Genomic DNA, 23,240 nt, shown 5'->3' on the forward strand with positions numbered 1-23,240 from the left:
TAAATCCTGCCGCTAGTTAAAGCTTGTAGCAAAGCAGGCAGTTCTCAGCCTTCCCTGTAGGGCCTTGCCTGCCTATGAGTGTGATGCAGTGCTTCCTTCTCAAAAAATAAAATGCTCCTACCGTTTTCCTTGAGCCCATCTTATTCTTGCAGACATTTGTCCAGAGCCACCAGCGAGGTTGGGACTCAAACCCAGGTTTTCTAAACTGTGGGACTTGAGCACTGTGCTTTAAGAGTTGCACCGAGTACTTTCAGAAGTCAGGAGACGTTAGTTTTAAAGTGCTGACATTAACTAGCAATAGAAATGTATAATTTCCCTCTTGAGGGTCTCAGTTCCCCCAGTGTCTGTGGTCTAGATTATTGATTTGTCAGAATGATCCAGTTCTGGAATTTTGGGATGTATCTGCACAAGTATATGCAGCCTGGTGATTGTAGGGATGGCCTAGTACCGTGATGGTGAACCTTTTGAGCTCGGCGTGTCAGCATTTTGAAAAACCCTAACTTAACTCTGGTGCCGTGTCACATATAGAAATTTTTTGATCTTTGCAACTATAGTAAAACAAAGACATATTTTTAATATTTATTTTATATATTTAAATGCCATTTCACAAAGAAAAATCAACCAAAAAAATGAGTTCACGTGTCACCTCTGACACGCGTGTCATAGGTTCGCCATCACTGGCCTAAGTAGCACATTTTCCCCTAGTCGAGGCTGATGTCCCAGCACCTTTCCTTTTGATGACCTTGCGTCAGACAACAGTAGCTTGCAGTAAATGGAGTGTTACTAAGTAATAGTGAGGTGCACTGAAAAAATATTGAACCAAAAGCTGAGCTATCTGGGGTCTGGTCCCAGCATTGACATAACTCATGTGGGACCTTGCGCAATACCTTGATCTATTCTGGGCCTTAGTTTTCCCGTATATAAAATCAAACCATTGAATTGATATGTGTAGTTACCAGCTATGCTGCTCTAGAATCAGTTCCTAGAATTATCTGCTGCTGCTCCACTTCTAGACTCCAGACAGATCATAGTGATATTTATGTTCATTGCCAAGGAGTATTTACCACTAAGGGGCTGGATTGTCTGATATTTCTAAGCAGAGCACAGACTGTGACTTCTGACCAAGAAAAACAGCTGCTGTATCAGCTCCAAGAAATCACCAGGGTCATGAAGAAAGGAAGGTTCACTGACAGGCCCACTCCAGAGCAAGAGGCTGAGGAGGCCCCTTACATGGAGGACTGGGAAGGTAAGTGTCTTCTCCTTTCTCTGTTAGCTGTCAGCCCAGAAAAGAGATGTTAATTATTTTTAATCTGCTTTATTACTGAAGTATAATGTATATATAATAAAATTCACCAATTTTAAGGGTATGGTTGGGTGAGTTTTGACAGATGTGTAGAGGTGTGTGATTACACCATAACCATGATATAGAACATTTCCATCACCCTTTGCAGCTAATTCCCTCCTCCTGCCGGTGGCTTAGTTTTCATATTTTTATAAGTGTATCTTAACAAAATAGGGAAGTAGACATGGATTTATATTCAGAGATCTTAACTGCTATGTTACTTATAAGGGAAAGTTGGAAGGAATCTAAGGGTCTCCAGAAGAGGCAGGGTAAGTCAGATCAGTTCTGTAGCTGTGTGGGGGATATTGTGCAGCCAGCTTTAAAATGACTGCTGACATGAAGAAATGCTCATGATAAAATGTTGAATGAAAAAAATGAAGTATAACATTTTATATACAGGGTGATCCTTATTTTAAAAAAACATATATATTGCCGAACTGGTTTGGCTCAGTGGATAGAGCGTCGGCCTGCGGACTCAAGGGTCCCAGGTTCGATTCCGGTCAAGGGCATGTACCTTGGTTGCGGGCACATCCCCACTGGGGAGCGTGCAGGAGGCAGCTGGTCGATGTTTCTCTCTCATCGATGTTTCTAATTCTCTATCCCTTTCCCTTCTTCTCTGTAGAAAATCAATAAAAAATATATTTAAAAAAAAATAAAAAAACAAAAAATAAAAAAAATATATATATATTTTAAAGAAACACACACACACACACACACATGCTTATATATGGTAAAAAGCCAGAAGTAATACAACAAATTATTATCAGTGGTGGGATTCTAGATCATTTGTTTTCTTTCCAAAACTTGTATTTTTTCAAATTTTCCACAATGAGTCCCTATGACTTTTATAATGAGAAAAACAAACAGTAAATGTAAAAAAAAAATCTCTCCATACTCTACACGTACCAAAAAGAACCCCTGCTTTTCAGAATTTGTAGGCAGAAGGGGTTTGTGTTTGGTTGACTCTACTGATTGCTGTAATGTGCACATGGGTTTTGGATCCCCCAGCTTCGCCACACTGAGCAGCGAGCACGCTGCCGCCAGCACGGGCGTGGGCTCCAGCACGGCCCATCTGCTGCTCGGGCTGACACAGATTGAGTTCATTTCACTCTTTAATTTGGCAACACTTTCTCTTCCCTCATTGTCTAGCTGGGCTTCAGTACCAGTGTTACTCCTTTTGTTTACCAGTTTGTTGTATTCTTTTGTTCCGTTTTGTGAAGATGAAGAAGCCACCAACGGGAATCCTGTCTTCTGAAAACACAGCGCTGTCCTTGGGGATTTGGGGCCTGTCTCGCTAAAGCATTTCTCTGTTCTGACACTTGCCAGCCATTTCAATAGTAAAAGGCTTCCTGGTGTATTTTTCAGAGTTTAGCGTTCCTTCCTTCCACTCCACCCTCCACCCCCGGGAAGATTTGGAAATGGTTCCAAATAGAAATTATAAACATTAGCCTTAAGCTCTGCCCTCTCCATCTGGTGTTGGGTCCTTTCTTTTTTCTACTGAAGGCTCCTGTTGTTTGTTTAATCTTCATGCTACTGCAGAAGCTGGAGGTGTGAGATTCACCCTCCGCCCCAAGCCCCCTGCACTTAAGGGATTTCCATCTGAAGGGGTTTGAATGTCAGAGAGCACTGGATAGTCAGCCAGGCGCTTAGAATTTACTGAAGTGAAACTTTAGAGCTGTTAGTCATCTGCGAGATTCCGTGAATGGATTTGTTGGAATGGGGTGGCTGCTGCCTAAGAAGCCTCTGTGAGTCTGACACTTTATTTTGAAGAGACAGCCTTTGTAAGACTTTGTGCTGCTTTTCTCTCTAGGTTACCCTGAAGAGACTTATCCAATTTATGACCTTTCAGATTGCATCAAGCGTAGGCAAGAAACAATCCTGGTGGATTACCCGGACCCCAAAGAGCCCTCTGCGGAGGAACTAGCTGAGAGGATGGGGGTGCTGGAAGAGGCAGACCATTTGGGTTGGGAAGTGCCCGCTGACGGCAGAGCCCAGGAGGAGAATTCCGTTACTTCATGTGACCCAGAGCCAGAAACATGTTCCTGCTGTCTTCACGAAGAAGAGGACCCTGCAGTCTTGGTGGAGAATGCTGGATTCATGGCAGACAGTTACAGTGAGCAGGAGGACACCACCCAGGAAGCGTGGCCCCAGGACTTCAGAGATGAGGGGCTGGGCATCAGTGCTGACAGAGCGTGTACTGGGGACACATTGAGGAAGCGGAACCCCCAGGGTTTAGAGTGAAAGCAGCCAGTTTGGTGAAGTATCCATTACTCTGGTCTCAAGGTGACCTTGCTCTCCTCTCTAGAATTCACCCTTGGCCCTGTACTTCATTCTCTGTGTTTAAATATTATAGCCAATCAGGTCATTACCATGGATATCATGTATCCTCCCTGGTGCTCACACACCTGTCACCTGTACAGCATCATAGAGATGAGTAGGAACACAAGATGGCTTCACTCTTTCTCTCCCTGCCTTTCCTCCATCAGAGAACTGGTCCACTGAGTAACTGTTTGCTCTATCATAATTACAGATGGGACCACTCAGGCAGAGGTTCGACTCCGTGCTGGGAGTAACAGGTGGTTTACCTGTGAAAAAAACATCAGCTTACACATGATGAGGACTTAAGGTTGCAAGAGTGAAGATTTCAGAGTCTGAGACGCCTTATTCTCTGGGCCTTGAGCAGGTTAGTGGTCCCCTGGGTTCCAGAAAAGAACATTTAGTTTCGGGGGATGATGGAGCCAAAGCAGGACTCTGCTGTCCGAGCTGAAGTCCCTTCCTCACAGCAAGGGCCAGAGGACTCACACTGACCTGAAAATGGGCCCAGCCTGGGATCTCTAACTTCCTTTATCCCTATGCTGCTTAATAGAACTGCTAAACCCACCTCTTGGTCTCCAGCGGCCAGAGGAAGCTTTAGGTGGAGACTTTAGTCCCGGCCCTGCAGAGCCATGGCTTGAGGCTGCAGGAAAGCCTGCCCAAGGGTAGTGGTCCTGCTGTGAGATGCTCACAAGGCCAGTGAGGGGAGTGAGCCATGCATTTATGGACAGCCCTTGCCTCGAAGCTCTTTCGGGATGTTGTGCCCTCTGCGAAGTTGGTTTCCCAACCACATGCATTGAGACAGAAGTGAGGACTGAACTTGCTGACAAAGTGCCAGCCCAACAGGGAAGCTGCAGAGCGTGTCTGCTGCAGAGAACCAGTGCAGTAGTGCCCAGGGGAAGAGGCGTTCATTTGCCTGTGTTCAGACATCTGGGTCCTCTGAGAGAGCTGGGGGAGTAGGAAATAGGTTAGGACTGGGAGGATCTTGACCAAACTACAGGCCTGATCTCAAAGCTGCCATCTGTGTTCTTGAGACAGGATGAGTGAACCCATTTCCCGTGGTAGACCCGAGGGTTTAAAGAGGATGCATTCCCGAGGACACTCCCAGTCATGAAATTTGGAAGACTTGAAAATTAAGAAATTATGTAAAGGCAGATATGGCACAAGATGCCAGGAACATATTTAATCACACAGCCTGCTGTCAGAAGGTATGGGGTCATATTAAGATTAAGTTCAGCTACTATTAGACACTTATTGTTAGTTAATGAACTGCAGTCATTGAAGATTGAGTTTATAGAAAGCATATTGCATCTGTCTTTGGGACATTTGATTCATTTGTAACAAGATGCAGTTTAAAATGTACTGAAAACCATCTAGATGTAATGCTCAAGGTAAAAAATAATGTAGGTGCTCCGCTGTTTCGATAAATTGTTTTCCATGTTATGTCCCTTCATTCACAGGGGTTGATTTATGACAGTGCTGGGTCCCTGTTTCAAATTTCTTTTTCTGCCTTAGGCTATGATTCCTGTGTTAGAGATGCATATGTTTCCTTCTAGTTTTCAACTCATTTATTCATCTGGCAGACACTGCTCAGAGGCAGGCAGTGGGAATGGAAGGCTCAATTCCTACATTTTAAAAACTCAGTTTAATGGGGGAAGCCTTATCCAATTTAATGAACTAACTATAATAATAAAAGGGTAATATGCTAATTAGACTGGCCATCCTTCCGGACGAAGCCGGGGTCCCAGGTGCCTGCCAGTGGCTGGAGGGAAGCAGGTCCTGGCAGCTGGGGGAAGGAAGGCCTACTCTTGCATGAATTTTCGTGCATCGGGCCTCCAGTACACTATAAAAGGGCTCAAGCTTGTGAATTCTGCAGGCAGAGCCATGGCAGTTGTGAATCCATCCCCGTCTGTTCTGACTGGAATCTTGTCGGCTCCTTAAGCCTTTTGTCTGGACTCTTGTCTCTAAAGCAAGAGTCTAGGTCTCCCAGGTGGTTCTGAGTATTAAATGGCATCATCAGTGCCTGTAAAACAGCCTCAGTCCTACATGACTACCACTCAGTAAATGGTAGCTGTGGTTTTATGCTGGACCTGAGATACGGACCCAAATCTATAGGAAAACAGATCATATTTGCCAAAGTACTTCCAAGAAACTTCACAGAGGGGGCATAGGAAGCACTTCTCCAGTGAACAAGGAAGAGAAGGCATCCTCGGAGAAAGTATGTGGATGTTCAGGTACATGGATGGGGCTGCTGTGGAAGGTGTTACATAACCAAGTCTTTATGTGAATGTTAATCTTGGGGGGAAACTGGCTATGGAAGCAGGTCTTGCCAGATGTGCTATGACCTCCTGATGCCTCTTGCTGCCCACCCCTTGCTTGGTTTATTAGCAGAAATATATTTATAGTCCAGAAATTGTTTGTACTTTCAGTCATTTCAGATTAGGCGGCCGTAGCAGGAGGCATGTTCAGCCTCTAGAAAAGGTGGTGGGGTACTCAAACAAGGTGTGGTCCAAATTGGGACACTTAGGAAAGGGAGCTCTAATAAAAACTACGCCAGGAAAATAGGTCTCAACCAGGACTGTCCTGACCACTAAACAATACAAACCTCGGGCCGTTTCCTAGAGGCAGAACTAAGGAGACAGGCCCGGTTCATACAGGAAATGCTTGTGGCTACAGAAAAACTCTGAGGGTAATAAGCCACTCCTCCTTATGACCACATTCTTAAATTCCGTCTCAACCCAGACTATACGCCAAATGAAAATCTAGTATTTCAGCTGTTCAGCAATATTGAGAAAAAAACATGAAGTAGCCATGATGTTCCCTTGACTATACAGATCTTTCTAAAAGGCACCTAAACTGTCCTCATTTTTTTTTTCCCAAACAGAACAAACTTACTCTTTCCATTAGCTTATTCCTTCTCTGAGCATTTATGAATTTGGAGTAATACCCACCTTGCAAGGCTGTCTGTCTGTCCCAGGTGTCGCCGGTTGTAAGTGCCCAGGACAGCATCCTCACTGCCATCCCTCAGGCTGTTACACCGGACGCCCGCCAGGGCTATGGTGACTTCAGTTTTGACCTCCCTCAGGAGCAGATCGTTACCTTCCTTGTCTGCTTCCAGCCACCACTGCAGCCTCCCTCACGCTTGGCTTCAGGCCTGCCACAGGCTGAGGGAAGGCTCCCAAGTATGTCCGCCTCCTGTTTAAATCGGGGAGGCTCTAGGTAGGGCCAGGCCCTCACAGGTACTCCGGAACCAACAGCCTTCTTCGGCTGGCACAGCTGCCCTGTGGAGGATTGTTCTAACGCATGTACTTCTGTCCTTGCCATTCTTCCAGCCCTTCCCGGCCTCTGCGTGTGGTTCTGCCAGCCTTAAACTTGAAGATCCCAGGCCAGAGGAAGGACCGCTTACCAGTGGTTCTCAACCTTCTGGCCCTTTAAATCCAGTTCCTCATGTTGTGACCCAACCATAAAATTATTTTCGTTGCTACTTCATAACTGTAATGTTGCTACTGTTATGAATCGTAATGTAAATATCTGATATGCAGGATGATCTTAGGCGACCCCTGTGAAAGGGTTGTTTGACCCCCAAAGGGGTCGCGACCCACAGGTTGAGAACCGCTGGCTTAGACCCACCTGTCATTGTTACCACCATCCTCCTCCTCCTCCCTGAGGCTCATAGGATTAAATGCTGTAGAAAAAAACTTGTAGGTAAAAAACATGTTTTTTTTCTCCTTTTATAGGAAAAATTTACACAGTAGTGTTGAAATAGTTCAAGTTTAATTTGATGATACATGGTCTGTACTTAGACAAACACAAGTTATACAACATAGATAACGTGGGAAAATACCAACTTTGTCATTGCACATACCAATAAATAAATACATTTGCTCCAGAATACCAAAGAGTTTATTCAAAAAGTCAATAAAAGCACAGTTTTGTAAGTTCATCTAAAACTCCAGATAATCTTGAACAAAAATAAATGTCTGACCACTCCAGAATAGGAAAAGACGGTCTTGTGCAAATAGACATACACATTCTAAGCGTTACGAAAACTGGCTAACTGTGTTCTCAGCAAGAGAAGGGCCACCCATCCTGACCAGGACCCCTTCATCACCAAACACAGGAAAGGGCCAGAGTCGGGCTCCCTTTCTGAGCCACTCCAAGTCACTCTAGGACTCTCTCCTCAGCCTTGTCTCAGCTCTGCCTGGACCTTGACTGGGGTGGGGGAAGGGGGCAACAGAACAGAAGAGGAAAGGGGTGTGACATCTTAGGGAAGAACAAAGGCACAATGATGAGCTAGAAACGGTGGTGATGAAAGCAAAGGTCAGCTCCCAGCCACCCTGATTCCCACTGCAAGCACTGACAGTCCAGCCTCCTGGTTTGCTCAGAATCACACACCAGTAGCCACGGAGTACAGCGATGCCTTCTGTAAGACCAACTTGCTTCTCAGCTTGGTTGGAAAATTTAAAAACCAACCCTGTCCCAGTACTCCTGCCTGCCTCTGCCCTGTATCCTGAGATGACAGAAAACTTGAAGTGTGAGGCCAGGTAACCAATAAACTCAAGCCAGAGCCTGTCCTTTGGCCTGTTCCTGGGGCTGCTACAAGTTCAACAAGCCCAAACCCAGGGAGTCAGGCCCAGGCACGCTGGGCACCGGGAGGAAGACGCCCTCCGCTCTGCTCTCCAGAGAGGTGTGCTGGTCACACCACATCCCGTATCCCGGCGCGGGGGAGGACTTCCAGAGGGGAAGGCCAGTGTCGCTGCAGTCAGGGGAAACCAGGACTCCGCCAGGGAGATGGAATTTGTGCTTGCGTAACAGCCATAGACGTGCCAGCCCAGCACCTCCCGTCCCTGCAGACCCCACTGCAAGGAGTGCACGGAGCTCTTAGTGTGAAATCAGCGCCGTTGCTTGTTCAGTTTAGAGGCAAATGCCCTGCTCTTTATAGACAAAAACTTCTACAGTTTTCTTGCCCTTGTTGGGAGGCGGACTCCAAAGGCCCTCTTCACACCTGCGGTTACCATACCATACCTGTCTGCAGCACGGCCAGGCCTTACGTGCTCCTTCTGAACTAGTGCGTGTTTTCTAAGGCACAGTCACTAGAATATGCTCAGGTTCGTCCAAAAGTGTCCACACAACACTCGGGTGTCCCCAGGTAATGCAGAATGGGAACTGACCACTTTCTCAGACCATGTTTTCCTAATCGGAACCTGGGAGACGCTGGCGCTTCCTAACAGCATGAACAGAATATCCTTATCCCTTTCCTGCTCATCCTTAGAAACAAACCTCAGTTGATTCTTAGCAGATTGCCCTTTCCCCAAACACGCACAGATGCAGACACAGATGCAGACAGACACAGAGCACCTTGGAGCCAGAAAAAAGAAAAGAGGCGGGAAGTGAATGTCGCCACTCTGCAGAAGAACTGTTCTGGGCAGAGGGTGTGGAGGTTTGGGGCGTGGCCCCAAAAGGAGTCACAGGAGCAGTCCCAGGAGGGCTGCCTACGGTCCCGGCTGCCCCACACCCACAGGAACTGCCCATTCTATCCTCGAGTTCCCTGCCCAACCAAGGGCCATCTGGGTGGAGGACAAGAACTCTTACTACAGGAGAGGCTGGGCCCTGGCAGCTTCGAGTCTTTGGGCCCACAGCTGTTGGGGTTGTGTGTGGATCCTGGAGCCAGATGTCAAGGACAGCCAGCGTCCCCAGGAATAGGGCCGTAAGAATAGACCTGAGGCTGGGTCTCGAGCAGGTGACAACTGTTCTTGCTTGTCACTCAATGCCCAACAGAGGGTCTTGTTGCTAAGCTACCTTCTGGACAACCAGTGAGCAGCTCGGCCCACATTCTGGGTCCCACCAAAACCCAGCCAGCCCGGCTCCCATGCGCTGGAGGAGAAAGCGGGAGTTTGCCATTGTGCTTCTGGTTCCTCCACTCTGCCACCAGGATCCCCTCTCCCTAGGATACAGCACCAGCTGTTCTGCCTTTAAATCCCATTCAGAGAAACAGCGTGACCAGACATTAGAGATCATCTAGTTTCCATCATCCCAATTGGCAGCAGGTCTCTTCCCCAGGTCAGGAAAGGAAGAGCCGAATGGGACCATGGGAAGGAGGAGGGCACCGCAATGTTCCCTGGGATGTGGACCAGCCCTCTACAGAAAGCCCCAGTGCCCTCAGAATGGTCCCCCTGGAGGGGCCTCTCGGAAACCCCGGGGTGGGCTATCGGGCTGTGACAGATCACCCAGCTCTCAGTATCCCCGGGAAACCTGTGCTTCAGGGAAACGAGAGCACACTACCTCCACTCAGGTCAGAACAGCTCCTTCACCTCACGGCAGACCTCGCTGACGTTTGCAAAGCATCAGTTTCTGCACAGCCTTTCCAAGCACATCTACTCTGAAGGGAGGAACTGCCTGCTTCCCACTGACGCCTGCTCTCCATCAGGGTGAACCGGGGGAAAGGACAAAAAGGCAAGAGAGGCGTTCCCATGTCCTCAGAAGAGGATGTTGGGGAAGGGGGAGCTCAGGCCCCGCCCGGCACACGCACCGCCCATCACACCCACGTGCAGAAATGGGCAGCAGCCTCGCTAGGCCTGCTCTCTGGGGGAGGCAGACACGGGTCAGTCCTGATCAGTCCGACAGGCAAAAAGCCAGACGGCTTTTAGCAGGGAACTGTCAATCTACTGAGATAGTTTCCAATTCAGTCTATAGCCGCACCACCCCAAACGCACACCATTTCATCTGGGGCGAGGGCATCCGGACTGGGCCCCGGGAAGGCCTGAAAGCCATAGATAATGGTTTTCTGGGGGGATGCTGGGAACACAGAAATCCAGGGAGCTGAAGCTCTGACTCTGCCACTCACCAGCCAGGTGCCCCCAGGCAAGTACCAAATGCTGAGTGATTTGCCTCTGGTGGCTGTTGTACTAGTTGATCTCTAAGGGTCCTGCCACCTCTCATCTCTAGTGATTCTGCAGTGCTCCCTGCCCTCCTCAGCCTGCCCCATCCTTCTGAGGACTACACAGGGCAGCCCTCAGCAGCCACGACCTCCACTCACTGCAGCAGGAGCCGAAGCCCAGGCAGAGCCCCTGCAGCTCACCAGCCCCAGCCCCGGGCACGCCTACCTGTGTGGAGTCTGGGGCTGGTGACTAGGCCCGTCCACGTTTCCTGTACCGAGGCTGCTGGGCAGAGAGCTGCTGGGGTAGCTGAGGGCTCCCAGGACAGCCCGGTCCAGGACGCCTGTTCCGTGCACCTCCCGTATGCTGAGCCTGTGTCCTGCAGGCCATCCTCTAAGACAGCTGGCCTTGATGGCTGGCCTCCTGCTGCCTCTGTGCACAGAGAAAACCTCAAGAAACCAAATGAGCTAGAACCCGAAGCCACCAGGCCGCTCCCACAGCCAGGCCCCTGCAACCTTGACAGGGTCCTGCCGCTGACCCTCCCCCTACCTGCTGGCCTCTCCCAGGCCTGGCTGAGGCCTGACGTCAGGGGGCTTCCTGCAGTGAAGGGCCAGGCTCGGCCACCAAGCCCTTTGCTGTGTGACGGTGACTGCCTTCTACACACTCACTGTGCCCCTCCCTGCCGGGACCCGTGCTCATCGACGCCTGGGTTGAGTGGGTGGCTGGGCCACAGCAGCCCGGCATTGTGCTTCCTCTCCCTCTACACCCCTTCCTGCCTCCACAGCTTGGCAAACACGACTGCAGCAGGATGCTAACCCAAGGTTGGGTGTGTGTGTGGATCCTGGGGCACAGAAAGAATTCACTGTGGGCCCTTTACACACACCCCACTTCTCTGCCTCAACAGGGGGGCAGAGGAGCCAGTTCCTGGCTGGCTGGGCCCGGGGGCCCACCGAGAGCCAGTTCATCTGGCAGGAGGCCTATGTACAGAGAGCGGGCAGGTAGCTCCACTCCGGCTGGGCCACCCCGACGGACGTGAGGAGGCCTCTATTCACAGGCCAGTTTGCTGTCGAAGCTGGACAGGGCGATAGAGAAGGCCTGCAGCGCACACAGCGGGTAGTTGTAGTCCATGGTGAACACGTCCTCTGCCACGCGGCCGAACTGCATCACGATGTAGTCCGCTGGAGCCGGCCACCGTGCAGACAGGAACAGAGTCAGGACGGGAGAGACAGACAGACACCCAGATCACAAGAGGGAAGAGAAAGCGAGAGGCAGAGGTACCCAGGGAATCTCATGGGAGGGGAAACAGACCAGTGGGGGAAGGGCAGGACAGAGGGAACATGCAAACACCAGGAGATGGGGACGAAGAGAGACATTCCCACCCGGGACTGCTGAGCACTCAGGGCCCATGTCCAGGCTCCGCAGGGCCTTCCCGGCCTCCCAGGCATACGGTCTCCACAGCAACTCTAAGCTGTGCGACCAGGTCCTCAGCACCGGCCGCAGGGCAGGGCCAGCGAGCGGAACCCTGAGCTGAGCCTGGCGAGCGTGCGGGCAGCCACGCGTCAGGGCAGACACTCACGGTCGTTGCCATGGATGATCTGGAAGTTCTTCACGGAGGCCTGCGTGACGCGCCCGTGGAAGTTGAGTACATAGGACTGCGTGTCATCGTTCCAGACAGGCGTCTTGTTTTGTAGCTCAATGATACTCTCCGTGTTCTTATTCTGCCAGCGTGCTAGCAGCGTCTCGTGCTCCTGGGAGAGCAGCGTTGCTGAGCCAGGCCCGGCCTTGGCTCCGTGACCAGCCCAGGGCCATGGGATCGGGCCCAGGGCTGGGGGTCCCCAGCTTCCACCAGACCCCCCGGGCTGCTCACACTTTGCCTCCCGTGCAGACACACGAGCTGGCGCTCTGCCCTTAGGAGCTCGTGCAGAAGCTGGGATGAGGGGGGCAGGGTGTGGTGAGGGAGGAACTCACGTTGCGGGGCCGGATACAGACTCTCTCGTGAACCATGTTCATGCCTGGGACAATCACAGTCATCTTCCGCGGCCCCTTAAATCCTAAGACGTTAGTCTCCTGCGAACAGAGAACAGTGGCCACCTGAGGACTCGACTTACTGAGGAGGCTGGAGGGAGGGAAGAGAGATGATGAGCTAGTTCTCACCATCTCCACCTGAACATCTAACAGGCATCTAAAATTTGCATGTCCAGACGCGAACTCCTGAGTCCCTGCCCTAACTAGCTCCCTGTAGAGTCCTCTCTGCTTCACTCAACAGCAAGTCAGCAAACTACCTGGGGTCATACCTGACTCCTCTCACACCCCACCTTCTAATCCAGCGGTTCTCATCCTGTGGGTCACGAACAATGAAAATACATCCTGCATATCAGATAGTTACATTACTATTCATAATAGTAGCAAAATTACAGTTATGAAGTAGCAACAAAAATAATTTTATGGTTGGAGGTCACCACAACATGAGGCACTGTATTAAAGGGTCGCGGTATTAGGAAGGTTGAGAACCACTGTATCAGCTAATGCTGCCAGCTCTACCTTCAAATTACATCAAGAATCTGGTCACTCTCACCACCGTCTCACTGAGCTCACAGTAAAACCTCAGTGGACTCCTCCTTCCCACCCCCTCCCTGTCACCTGCTCGCCACACAGCAGACAGTGGTCCTGTTAAGTCATATCATTTTTCCTTAGTTCAGAGTAAAAGCTGAAGACCTGTTACCCCTCAGCACTTACTCTCCCTGCACTCACCACTCTCCTTGCTGTTCCCCATGTGCCAGGCATCCAGGACTCTTACACTCTGTATGGTACCCTCCCCAACACCCACACGGCTGGCCTCACTTCCTTCTGGGTTTTACCCCAGTGCTACCTCGGTGAGGCCCTTACACACACACACGCACACACACACGCACACACACACACACATACCTGGACACTTCACAGCCCTCCCCTTTTATTTTTTCCATCTTAGCATTTATCAGGAACATATATATTTTGCTTTTGTCTATTTAATAGCTTATCTCCTTAAACAAAGGGTTTAAGTCTCATAAGGGTACACGTTTATGTCTCTTGTTCATTACTATACCTCAGTACCTCAAACAGTACCCGGAACAGTATTTGAAGAGATTCGGACTGCATCCCCAAAGCTGACCAGCAGGTGGCACCATAGGATCATACAAAACAGCCAAAGGGCTATGGGTTCCCAATTAGCCCAAGTTGATGGGGGTACCAATCCTTCATTTTAAAATGAAGGGAAATCCCCTGTACTTATATTACCATTTGTTTGAGTGTGACACTGGCTAGTGACCCACCCTGAGCTTCAGTTTCCTCATCGATATAATTTAAAAAATAATAAGACTGAGCTCTTAGACTCTGAGCATCCAGTAAGATGATGGGCCTTTCGTCCATCAGGATGCTAGAGGGAGGAGGGAAGGGATGCACAGACAAGAACCCAGGCCTGCCTCTCCTTTCCAGGAGGCTCTGGGGCTGGGCTGCATAGACCAGGCCTGGTTCCCAGAGCCCTCCCAGGCAGATGGCCCCCTGGGGACTATACTCAGAAGAGGGCCCCTCTCCCAGGCAGGGCCCCTCCGAGGGGACAGCCCACAGATCAGGCCGCCAGTCCTGACTGTCACATCCTACTTGGAGACCAGAGACCAGGAACCGGGACTCACATAGCACACGGCGGCCAGCTCCTGACGCAGGGTCCCACCTTCCAACGTAGAGGAGGAAGCCTTCTGGGGGTTGACTCCATTGTCATAAACGGTGAACTTAGTGCCCATGAGGTTGGATCTGCAGGGCAGGCACCATCAGTACAGGGTCACCCACCCTCTGCCCAGGGCAGCAAACAGCTAACAGTCTGTCCTGTGAGGAGCCTGCAAAGCATTCTGGGCTAAGCCAGGAGCCAGTGTGGGGCACACTGCTCACTGAGTCCCATCTAAAGGGTGAAAGGCCTGGACTTGCTCCGAGCTGAACCAGAGAACATCTTGGTTCCTGGGTACATTCAGGGAGGGACGTCAGGGTGCACAGTGTCTCCCTGGAGGAACAGACGTGAGCAAACTGGATGGCAGCTGGCAAGGCCGCAGAGGGGACGCAGCTCGCCACGCAGACCGGATCAGCTGACCTCTGTCCCATCCGGCCTGCGTCTTGTCCAGCCCCATCTCCACAGCTTTGGCTCCTTACCACTCAGCTTGGCCTACGCTCCCCAGATCTGGCCCTCCGTTCCTCAGCAAACCCTCCTCCCCCGGGGCTGGCTCCAAGCCGTCCTCTCTCCCATCAAGGTGGTTCTCTCTCCCGTCAAGGCCTCACTCTCAGCCCTGCCCCTCAGCACTGACCATGGCCAAGGTGACTTCGTGGTGGCCGACATCATCAGTGACATCCTGGGGTTTGATCCGTCACTCAGGGTGGGCTTGGGCCCACCTGGCTGGGAGCAGCCTAGGGTGGGTGTGTGAGGCCCACCTCCAAGCCTGGCTCTAGGCTGGCAGAGCCCATGGTAGGATCTGAGGGACAGAGGACCCGCGGAGAGGATCTGACTCCTGGCCTAGATCTCCTCCCTCTAGAGAGCCTGCCCACCCCGCCTGGGGGAGTGCTGGTACCGCAGTTTCCCGATGTAGCTGTCCCCGCCTCGAGACAAGTCTGTAGGGTCCACAGAGATGAGGTAATTGGATGTTTTACTCTTCTTTCTTTTCCTTCCCGCCAGGAGGAACACCTTGGGGAAGCAGAGGAAGTTACACTCCAGACCCAGCCTCTGATCCGCACACAATCACGGGTGCCACTCACACACTCACTCACACAAGGGACTCTCCCGCACTTCAGTTCCAGAACACGGTGTGCTCACACACATGCGCACAAACTGGAAGTACAAAAGTGTGCACTCAGGTACATGCACTGGCAGCACAAAGGCGTGCACTCAGGTACACACACTGGCAGCACAAAGGCATGCACTCAGGTACACACAAAGGCGCGCACTCAGGTACACACACTGGCAGCACAAAGGCGTGCACTCAGGTACACACAAAGGCGCGCACTCAGGTACACACACTGGCAGCACAAAGGCGTGCACACAGGTACACGCACTGGCAGCACAAAGGCGTGCACACAGGTACACTCACTGGCAGCACAGAGGCGTGCACTCAGGTACACGCACTGGCAGCACAAAGGCATGCACTCAGGTACACACAAAGGCATGCACACAGGTACACGCACTGGCAGCACAAATGCGTGCACTCAGGTACACACAAAGGCATGCACTCAGGTACACACACTGGCAGCACAAAGGCGTGCACTCAGGTACACACAAAGGCGCGCACTCAGGTACACACACTGGCAGCACAAAGGCGTGCACACAGGTACACGCACTGGCAGCACAAAGGCGTGCACACAGGTACATGCACTGGCAGCACAAAGGTGCACACTGACCAGGCACGAGGGCCTCAGTCTCTGGGGGAGCTGTGAGGTGGCTATTGGATCTGAGGCTGCCGGTCACATCCCAGCCCCCAGGCGCTCAAGCCTGCAGGTGAAATGCACATCCAGGCCCCCCTCACCTTCTTCCCGTCCTCTCGGTCCAGGTGCAGGAAGTAGGTGGGGTACATCCCCCGGTCCATCCCCTTCTTGTCCCTCGAGATTCGGCACTTGATGGTGATGCCCTGGGGAGCTGGCCTCTGTGCAAATTCCTCGAGATCTTGGACCTCAACTTCTGCCGAGGGCTCTGGGGCTGTTGGGCTGAGGGCTGAGGCTGCCTCCTACAGGGGAGAGTGGGACCCCGAGCAGCTGAAATTGGGGGTCTGGGGTCCAGAGCTGACCCTTTATGTGGTGGTGGTGGGAGATGAGACACAGTCCCAGATGCAGGCCGGCCAGCCTGGCCCTGGGGTCATCAGCTAGCTTCCCAGCTCTTCCCTCCCTCAGCCATCCCAGGGTAGGTTCTTAGGTCATCCTGTCCAACTCGTTTCCCCACCCTCCCGGCCTGGCAAAGAGACCTGATTGGGGGGGTGGCGGGGGAGCCCAGGTCTGAGCAGCTCTCAATAGGTAGGCATCTGGGCCCAGCCCAGCGAGCCACTCACCATCATTTCTCCAACCATTTCCCCTGCAGCCTGGGTGAGTGACCAGCCCTGCACACTGCTGTCCACCCTTCCCTACTCACCCTGATGGACTTCTTGCTAGTGGCGGAGCTGGGGCGGGTATTGCTGTTTAGCTGGGAGGAACTGGAGCTGTATTCGTCCTCATCCTCCTCTTCCTCCTCAAAGCTCATGCTACTGGAGATGCCTGGGCCAGGTAGGAGCAGGTGGGAGGCATGGTCACATACACACACCCAGGTAGGAGCAGGTGGGAGCCGTGGTCACATACACACACCCAGCAGCAGGTGGGAGGCATGGTCACATACACACACCCAGCAGCAGGTGGGAGGCGTGGTCACATACACACACCCAGCAGCAGGTGGGAGGCATGGTCACATACACACACCCAGCAGCAGGTGGGAGGCATGGTCACATACACACACCCAGCAGCAGGTGGGAGGCATGGTCACATACACACACCCAGCAGCAGGTGGGAGGCATGGTCACATACACACACCCAGCAGCAGGTGGGAGGCATGGTCACATACACACACCCAGCAGCAGGTGGGAGGCATGGTCACATACACACACCCAGCAGCAGGTGGGAGGCATGGTCACATACACACACCCAGCAGCAGGTGGGAGGCATGGTCACATACACACACCCAGCAGCAGGTGGGAGGCGTGGTCACATACACCCAGCAGCAGGTGGGAGGTGTGGTCACATACACACACCCAGGCAGGAGCAGGTGGGAGGCGTGGTCACATACACACCCAGACACACACCTGTTCACAGGCACTGAGTCATCATACTGCATGCACACACCCCAGGCCTTAGGTGCACACACACACATTCACACACATGCCCACAGATGTCCCGATATACACAAGGGCACACTCTCAGGTACATGCTGGGACTGGTCACGATCCTTGGGGTCTGTGCCCCCGCACTCCAAGCTTCAGGTCAGTCCCTCTGCCCCCTCCTCTCCAGCACTCGCCATGCCTGCCTCCAGTGTAGCAAGGCCTGACGGGTTGACCCTGTGCTGGGAGCCTCCTCTCTGGCCTCAGGCTTCCCAGAGGCCTTGGCAGGCACAGACCATGGAATGTGCCTGGGAGAGGCCAGCTTCTTAGCCCGCAGTGCAGGGCTGACTCCTCCCCTCCCAGCCTGTGGTAGGTCCTGTCTGTGTGCTTCGCCCCACTGAACGCCCTCTCCAGCCTCTGATTCCCTGAATGTGAGGCACTGCTGGGCTTCCCTCAGCCGCCCCCCACCAGGGGCTCCCTGGGCAGGGCTCCCAGTGGGGAAGCTACCCTGGCAGGTTTCCTGGATCTGCCCTGCCTCTCAGCATCCTGGCCCTGCTCCTCTGGCTCAGCAGCTCTTTCAAAGGAACCAAAGGGAGCGGAAATCTGTCCCCAGAGCTGGGGACTCCTTGGGGGCAGGTGGTAGGAGTGCGGGTGACAGGGCTGGGTTGTGGGCTGGCTGGTTACCCTGGCTCATACGTCTTTCCCTTGACTTGGCCTTATTAGGGCCCCTGCCCGCGTTTTCCATTGGTCTTGCGGGCCCCGCACCAGGGTTTGGGAGGGGCTGGAATAGACACAGGAGGGTTGTGCTCCCCAAGAAGGGTGCATCTGAGAACCTGGGACTGAGCTTTGGGGGTGTCGCTGGACCCCCACGGGGCTCACCCTTCCTCTGCATCGTGGCACGGAGGTCCTGCCCGCTGGGCTGTGTGCCCCCACCAGCTGCCGTCTCCCCTGCGTCCTGGGCGTGGTCCAACCGGCCCACAGTCAGGATCTGCACTGGGCCTCGAGCCTCAGACTCGTCTTCTGCCAGAGCCGCTGGCCCGCCGGCGCCTGCAGGCCAGGGACACTTCTGAGTCCCGGAGGGCAATGGGAGGGGGAGGAGAGCTGGATCCACAGACAGCCACGAAGTGGGTGAGGGCTGAGTCGGGGGACCCTCTGCAGAACTTTACTTGCAAAACTGACTTTTAAAAAACGAATGATTGCTGTCAGCCTCTTAATGATTGGTCAGCTCTGAAGGGGCATGGGGTCTGTCACTTCCGCTGTCCCCAGGACTAGTTGCCGAGGGTTGGTTTGAAACGCCTCACACCCCTAGGCAGATGGCAGCCACTTACAAAGCCAGCTCACAGCGAAAAGACTCGACGGAGAACCAGGACCATCCACACCACACGGGGCCACCACGCGCTCACGGATGTGGCCGGCTGCGAGCCATCAGTGCTGACGTTCCGTCTCAAAAACACACAGTCAACTCACACGTCGTCAAAAACACACGGGCCCTTCGAAAAGGCCGAGGTTGGCACACGCGCGCCTTCCCACATGGAGGCTCTCCCATCCCACGTCCATCTTCCTCCCCAGCTGCCACAGCTTCGGTGCCTGAAGCGAGGAGGCCTGGCCCACACGGTGGCAGCCACCCTGTCCGGGTGGGCTATGTCCAAAAGACAGCTGTCAGCCCCGGAAGCTGTGGCCAGCACGCCACCCCCACCCCACCCCTTCCCACCATGACCGGAGGCTTGGAAACCATTGGGCACACATGTGGTTGAGGAGGCAAGGTGTCTAGCCCACAGAAGCAGGATTTGGGGCAGGGCCAGCGTACCTATCCCTGGGGACCTTTTGGAGAGAGAGGAGCAGGGAGACTGGTCTGTGGGCCCGAGGGTGGCGCTGAGACGAGGGAGTGGCAGAGGCCCCCAGGATGACTGGGAGGCTGCAAGCCCCACGGGACAGTGTCCTGGCTCCGGATGGAGGCAGAGGGCTCTCAGGCTGGGCAGGGGAGGGGCTTCGTGGGCTGTAGCTGAGCTGGACTTCCCCTCTCGGCAGTAAGGAGGGCCTGCCCCTCACCCACAGGCCAGCCCAGTGCCCCATGAGCTAGATGGGGCCTGTGAGCCAGCTGGGTGGGGCCCTGAGTGCCATTTGGTGCCTTCCCCCGCGGCCTCCCACCTGTCCCTGGCCTCCAGGTTGGGAAGATGAGCCTCCCAACCCTCCCGTGGGGGGTCAGAGGGCAAGCCAACCTTTGTGCTTCCCCTTCTTCCCCTTCTTCGAGGCCCCGCCCTGGCCCCCTGCGGTGGCCGCTGCCTTGCTTCTCTTGGCTGAGGCTGGTGCTGTTGGGCGGGCAGCTCCCAGCTGCACACTGGCAAGTGGGTCGGTCTCTTGAACTGCTTAGGAGAGAGCCCAAGATAGAGAGAGACAGACAGGCCCTGGGTGAGACCAGAGCGCCGGCTCACACCCTTCCCAGCACGTTCTCCAGCCTCCCCAACCCCAGCAGGGCCTCCCACCACCATCTGTACCAGGCAGAGGTGCCTGGACAGGGAGGTGGCACCCAGCCCTCCCACACCATGACCAACCAAAGCTCCGGGCCAGCCAATTGTTTGAGCTGGGGCAGGGGGGAGGGGGAGGGGAGAGAGCGTGACTGGGATATGGTGGATGAAGACAGAAAAGGCTGCATCTCCTGGAGAGACCACAACGAGGGCCACACTCCAGGGGCCCTGCACTGCCCTGGGGGGACGAGCCCATGGTGGCCGGGGGTGCAGAGCGCCCTGAGGCAGGAGAGACATCCGGACACCAGGAGCGGCACAGAGGCCTCGGGCGGGTCCCAGCTGGTGGCCTCCACGTCCTCCACATAGAACCCTAGTTGCTCCAAGTCCCAGAACCGCTTCTCACTGCTCTTGAGATGAAGACCGACATTCCCCTGCAAGTCTGGCTCCTCCACCTCCCTCGCCTTGGCCTGGGCCGAACCGCACACGCCCACTTCCCAGGCCCAAGTCCCAGCCACACCATGCTCGTTGTGCACACTGGACTCCCACCGGCCACAGGGGCCTCGCTCTCACTGTCCTGCTGCCTCCCAATGCCACCCATCCGCTAACTCCCACTCCTCCTTGGGAGGGGGATCTGCCACTCACGCACAGAGCTTCCCACAAAGCACACCTGTGACCATCTGCTCACCTCTCTTCCCTCTCAGACCATCAGGTCCATGAGGAAACAGTGGCCACACCTGCTTGTGCTCACCCTGGATTGCCAGCCTCTCATCTGGAAGCTGACACACAGTAGGCCCTCAAAATAAATACTTAAGAACCGGATGAATACATCACAGTTCTAGGGACAGAGGTCCTGTGTGTGGAGCAGCCAGGGTCCGAGTGAAGCTGGGCCTGGGCCAGGAGGGCTGCAAGAGACCTGGGATCTGTAATCAGGTCCCGGGCCCTCATTTTAGTCAAATTCCCCTTGTATTTAACACCAAAAGCCAGCAGGGGGCGGAGCAGGAGAAAGCTAGTGCTGTGGGGAGGGCTGGGCCAGCCAGCCACAGGGGCAGCAGCCCTCTGGGGCTGTGTCCACCTCAGAGCCCAGAAGCAGCAGGACCCAGCCTGGTCTGGACTCTCACGGTGGACCTCGAAGCACGATGGCTGCTTCAATGTTCAAAGTCTGGAGAGAATTTTTCTCCCTTACAGGAGACAAACCCAGAGAGGGCCAGTGACGTGCTCACAGTCACAGGTGAGCAGGCGGTGGCATGACCAGAAACTGCCTTCTGAGTTTGGTCCCTCCTGCGGGCCTGGCACACAGTTCAGAGCTCGAGAGGCACGTGCCAACATGCCTGCGCATCGGTGGCTTGTAAGACTCTCAAAGCCTCAAGGTGTTGGCCTGTGGCCCAAACTGGCAGGGCCCGAAGTCCCAGGAGCAGGTCCCATCCCACGTGCAGCCTCGAACGGTCAGGTGCCTGGCCTGGCAGAGCTGGGCTGGGATGCCCACCGGCAGTAGGTGCCTTCCCTGCAGGGCACCACTGCCACTCAGGACCGTGCTCACAGAGGAAGTGTGAGGAGGGGCTGCCAGGAGAGGGTGGGGCCGGGGCCAGGTCTGTGTGGAGCCGCCGCAGCTGGCTGTCCAGGGCAGCAGTGTGGGGCTGAGGTCCCTGTCCCCGTCCTGTGCAGGGCCTCACCGGTGGAGTACCGCCGTACCAGCCTGGCCCTGGTGCCGAACGACAGCCCACACAGGGAAATCACTGTCAGACCTCCCTTCAGGGAGGTGACAAAACAAGGTGGCAAGGCCATTTGGAGTCCGACAGGCCTGGGTGCAAAGCCTCGTTCCGATGCTCATTAGCAACATACCACGGGCAAGTCGGTGACCCCCTGGGAGTCCAAATGCTTATCAATCCTGTGGGGATAATGAGTTACTGTAAAGAATAAATGAGGTAACGCAGGTAGAGCGCCCAGCACCATGCTTAGCCACTGGCAAGTGCCTTTATTATCAGGTATGAATGGGTTTCCTCAGTGGGATGAGGGCAAACAGAGGGCACGAAGCTTGTCCAGGGTGCTGTGCCAAGACTGGGCACTAGGTGCTGCCCTCCAAGACACAGAGAAGGGGACCCCGTGTGCTCAGGGCTGGGTTAGCGGAACCTGAGACACTGTGCCCCAGGCTGTGGGGAGGGCCCGACAGATGAGAAAGGTTAGCCCTGAGCTGAGGCAACTACAGGAGCTGGAAGTGGCTGGCGCTACAGGACCTGAGGAAGCCACAGAGGAGGGGAGCGCCGTGGTTGCTACGGTTCCTTCCAACTGCAAAAGCCAGATGCCACCTTCTCGGAGCCACCATCTGACAGAGAAGGCACCAGCAGGGGGCAGTGGGACTGCATCTGCGTCCCTCCTTAGGGATCAGAGAAACCAACCCTCTGTTCAGCCTGAGGTACTCGTCCCCTAACCTACAGGTGGGTCCTGAGCTTAGGGAGGCAACGGAGCCACCCCTCCCCAACCCCAGGACGAGCTCTGCTGACAAGCAGAGTGCAAAGATGGGAGAGCTGGAGGCTGCTGGTCACCATGGCCTTGTGCAAGGACCTGCGGTCAGAAGCCAGGAAGACGGAGGCGTGGGGAGCCCAGGGAGGGGAGGCAATAGGTGTCTCGCAGGAGACACTGGCTGGTGTGGGATGTTGAGTGCATTCCTCCAGGAGGCAGAACACCAGCGGGGAGCAGACCCTTGTGCTCCTAGGAACTGCCTCCTGCTCTCGGTGAAACTCTCCTGATCAGAAACCTGGACACTTGAACTCCCAGATCAATAAAGTTTTAGCTTCTGTCTCCAGCACCTGACCCAGGAGCCCACGGTTCCAGGTCCCAGCCTCCCTCCACCAGCCCCACTCAGCTGTCTGCTCCTGCTGGGAGCCACGCGCAGCCTGGACACAGCTGACAGAGGGCCCGTGACTGCTCAGGTTAGCAGGAGTCCCTGAGGGGTGTGGAGCCTCCCGGGCTGGCTGTCCCAGGCTGGCCCAAGGGCAGGGGGTACCTTGGTAGCTGGTGCTGCCACTGCTGCTGAGGTAGGACTCTACCAGACCTGCACCATCAGCGGCTCCTGGCGCTTCTTCTTCTGCTTCTGCTCCAGCAGGGCCCGCTGCAGAGGCACCGGACAGGCATGGGGGCCACCGGGCTGAAGGGGGCAGCCGGCCGCCTCCACCCGAGGGAGGGCTCCCAGCCTGGGAGCAGAGAGAAGGCCCTGCTGGCTCAGCTTGCTCTAGAGGCCCCAGTGGGGGCCAACGTCCACTCTGGGCCAAGGCCTCGTGTCCTTGGTGCCCCGAGACTTGGGGTCCAGGAAAAGGAGGCAAAACTCAGCCCAGGGAGCTGTCCTGGCAGGACCACAGCCCCCCAGTGGCCTGCGTGGCAGAAGCCCTGTGTACTGGGA

At 54.4% G+C, this 23,240-nt stretch overlaps 2 protein-coding genes across 2 annotated transcripts in view; one reads left to right on the forward strand and one right to left on the reverse strand.

The window, feature by feature from the left end:
* The window catches only part of RIC3 (RIC3 acetylcholine receptor chaperone), a 33,998-nt gene extending 28,634 nt beyond the window's left edge, over positions 1-5,364 (forward strand). The window contains exons 5-6 of the mRNA XM_006763492.2: positions 1,098-1,246; positions 3,153-5,364. Coding sequence (XP_006763555.1) covers positions 1,098-1,246; positions 3,153-3,583 — 580 coding nt within the window. The 3' untranslated portion in view covers positions 3,584-5,364. The remainder of the gene's footprint in view (positions 1-1,097; positions 1,247-3,152) is intronic.
* Positions 5,365-7,410: 2,046 nt separating this feature from the next.
* Positions 7,411-23,240, reverse strand: part of TUB (tubby bipartite transcription factor) — an 18,024-nt gene continuing 2,194 nt past the window's right edge. The window contains 11 exon segments of the mRNA XM_015563744.1: positions 7,411-11,708; positions 12,107-12,278; positions 12,499-12,597; positions 14,202-14,319; positions 15,123-15,235; positions 16,071-16,268; positions 16,667-16,788; positions 18,261-18,428; positions 19,601-19,744; positions 22,848-22,890; positions 22,893-22,952. Coding sequence (XP_015419230.1) covers positions 11,575-11,708; positions 12,107-12,278; positions 12,499-12,597; positions 14,202-14,319; positions 15,123-15,235; positions 16,071-16,268; positions 16,667-16,788; positions 18,261-18,428; positions 19,601-19,744; positions 22,848-22,890; positions 22,893-22,952 — 1,371 coding nt within the window. The 3' untranslated portion in view covers positions 7,411-11,574.

The sequence above is a fragment of the Myotis davidii genome, unplaced genomic scaffold, assembly GCF_000327345.1.
Source record: "Myotis davidii unplaced genomic scaffold, ASM32734v1 scaffold118, whole genome shotgun sequence".
Classification (NCBI taxonomy): Eukaryota; Metazoa; Chordata; class Mammalia; order Chiroptera; family Vespertilionidae; genus Myotis; species Myotis davidii.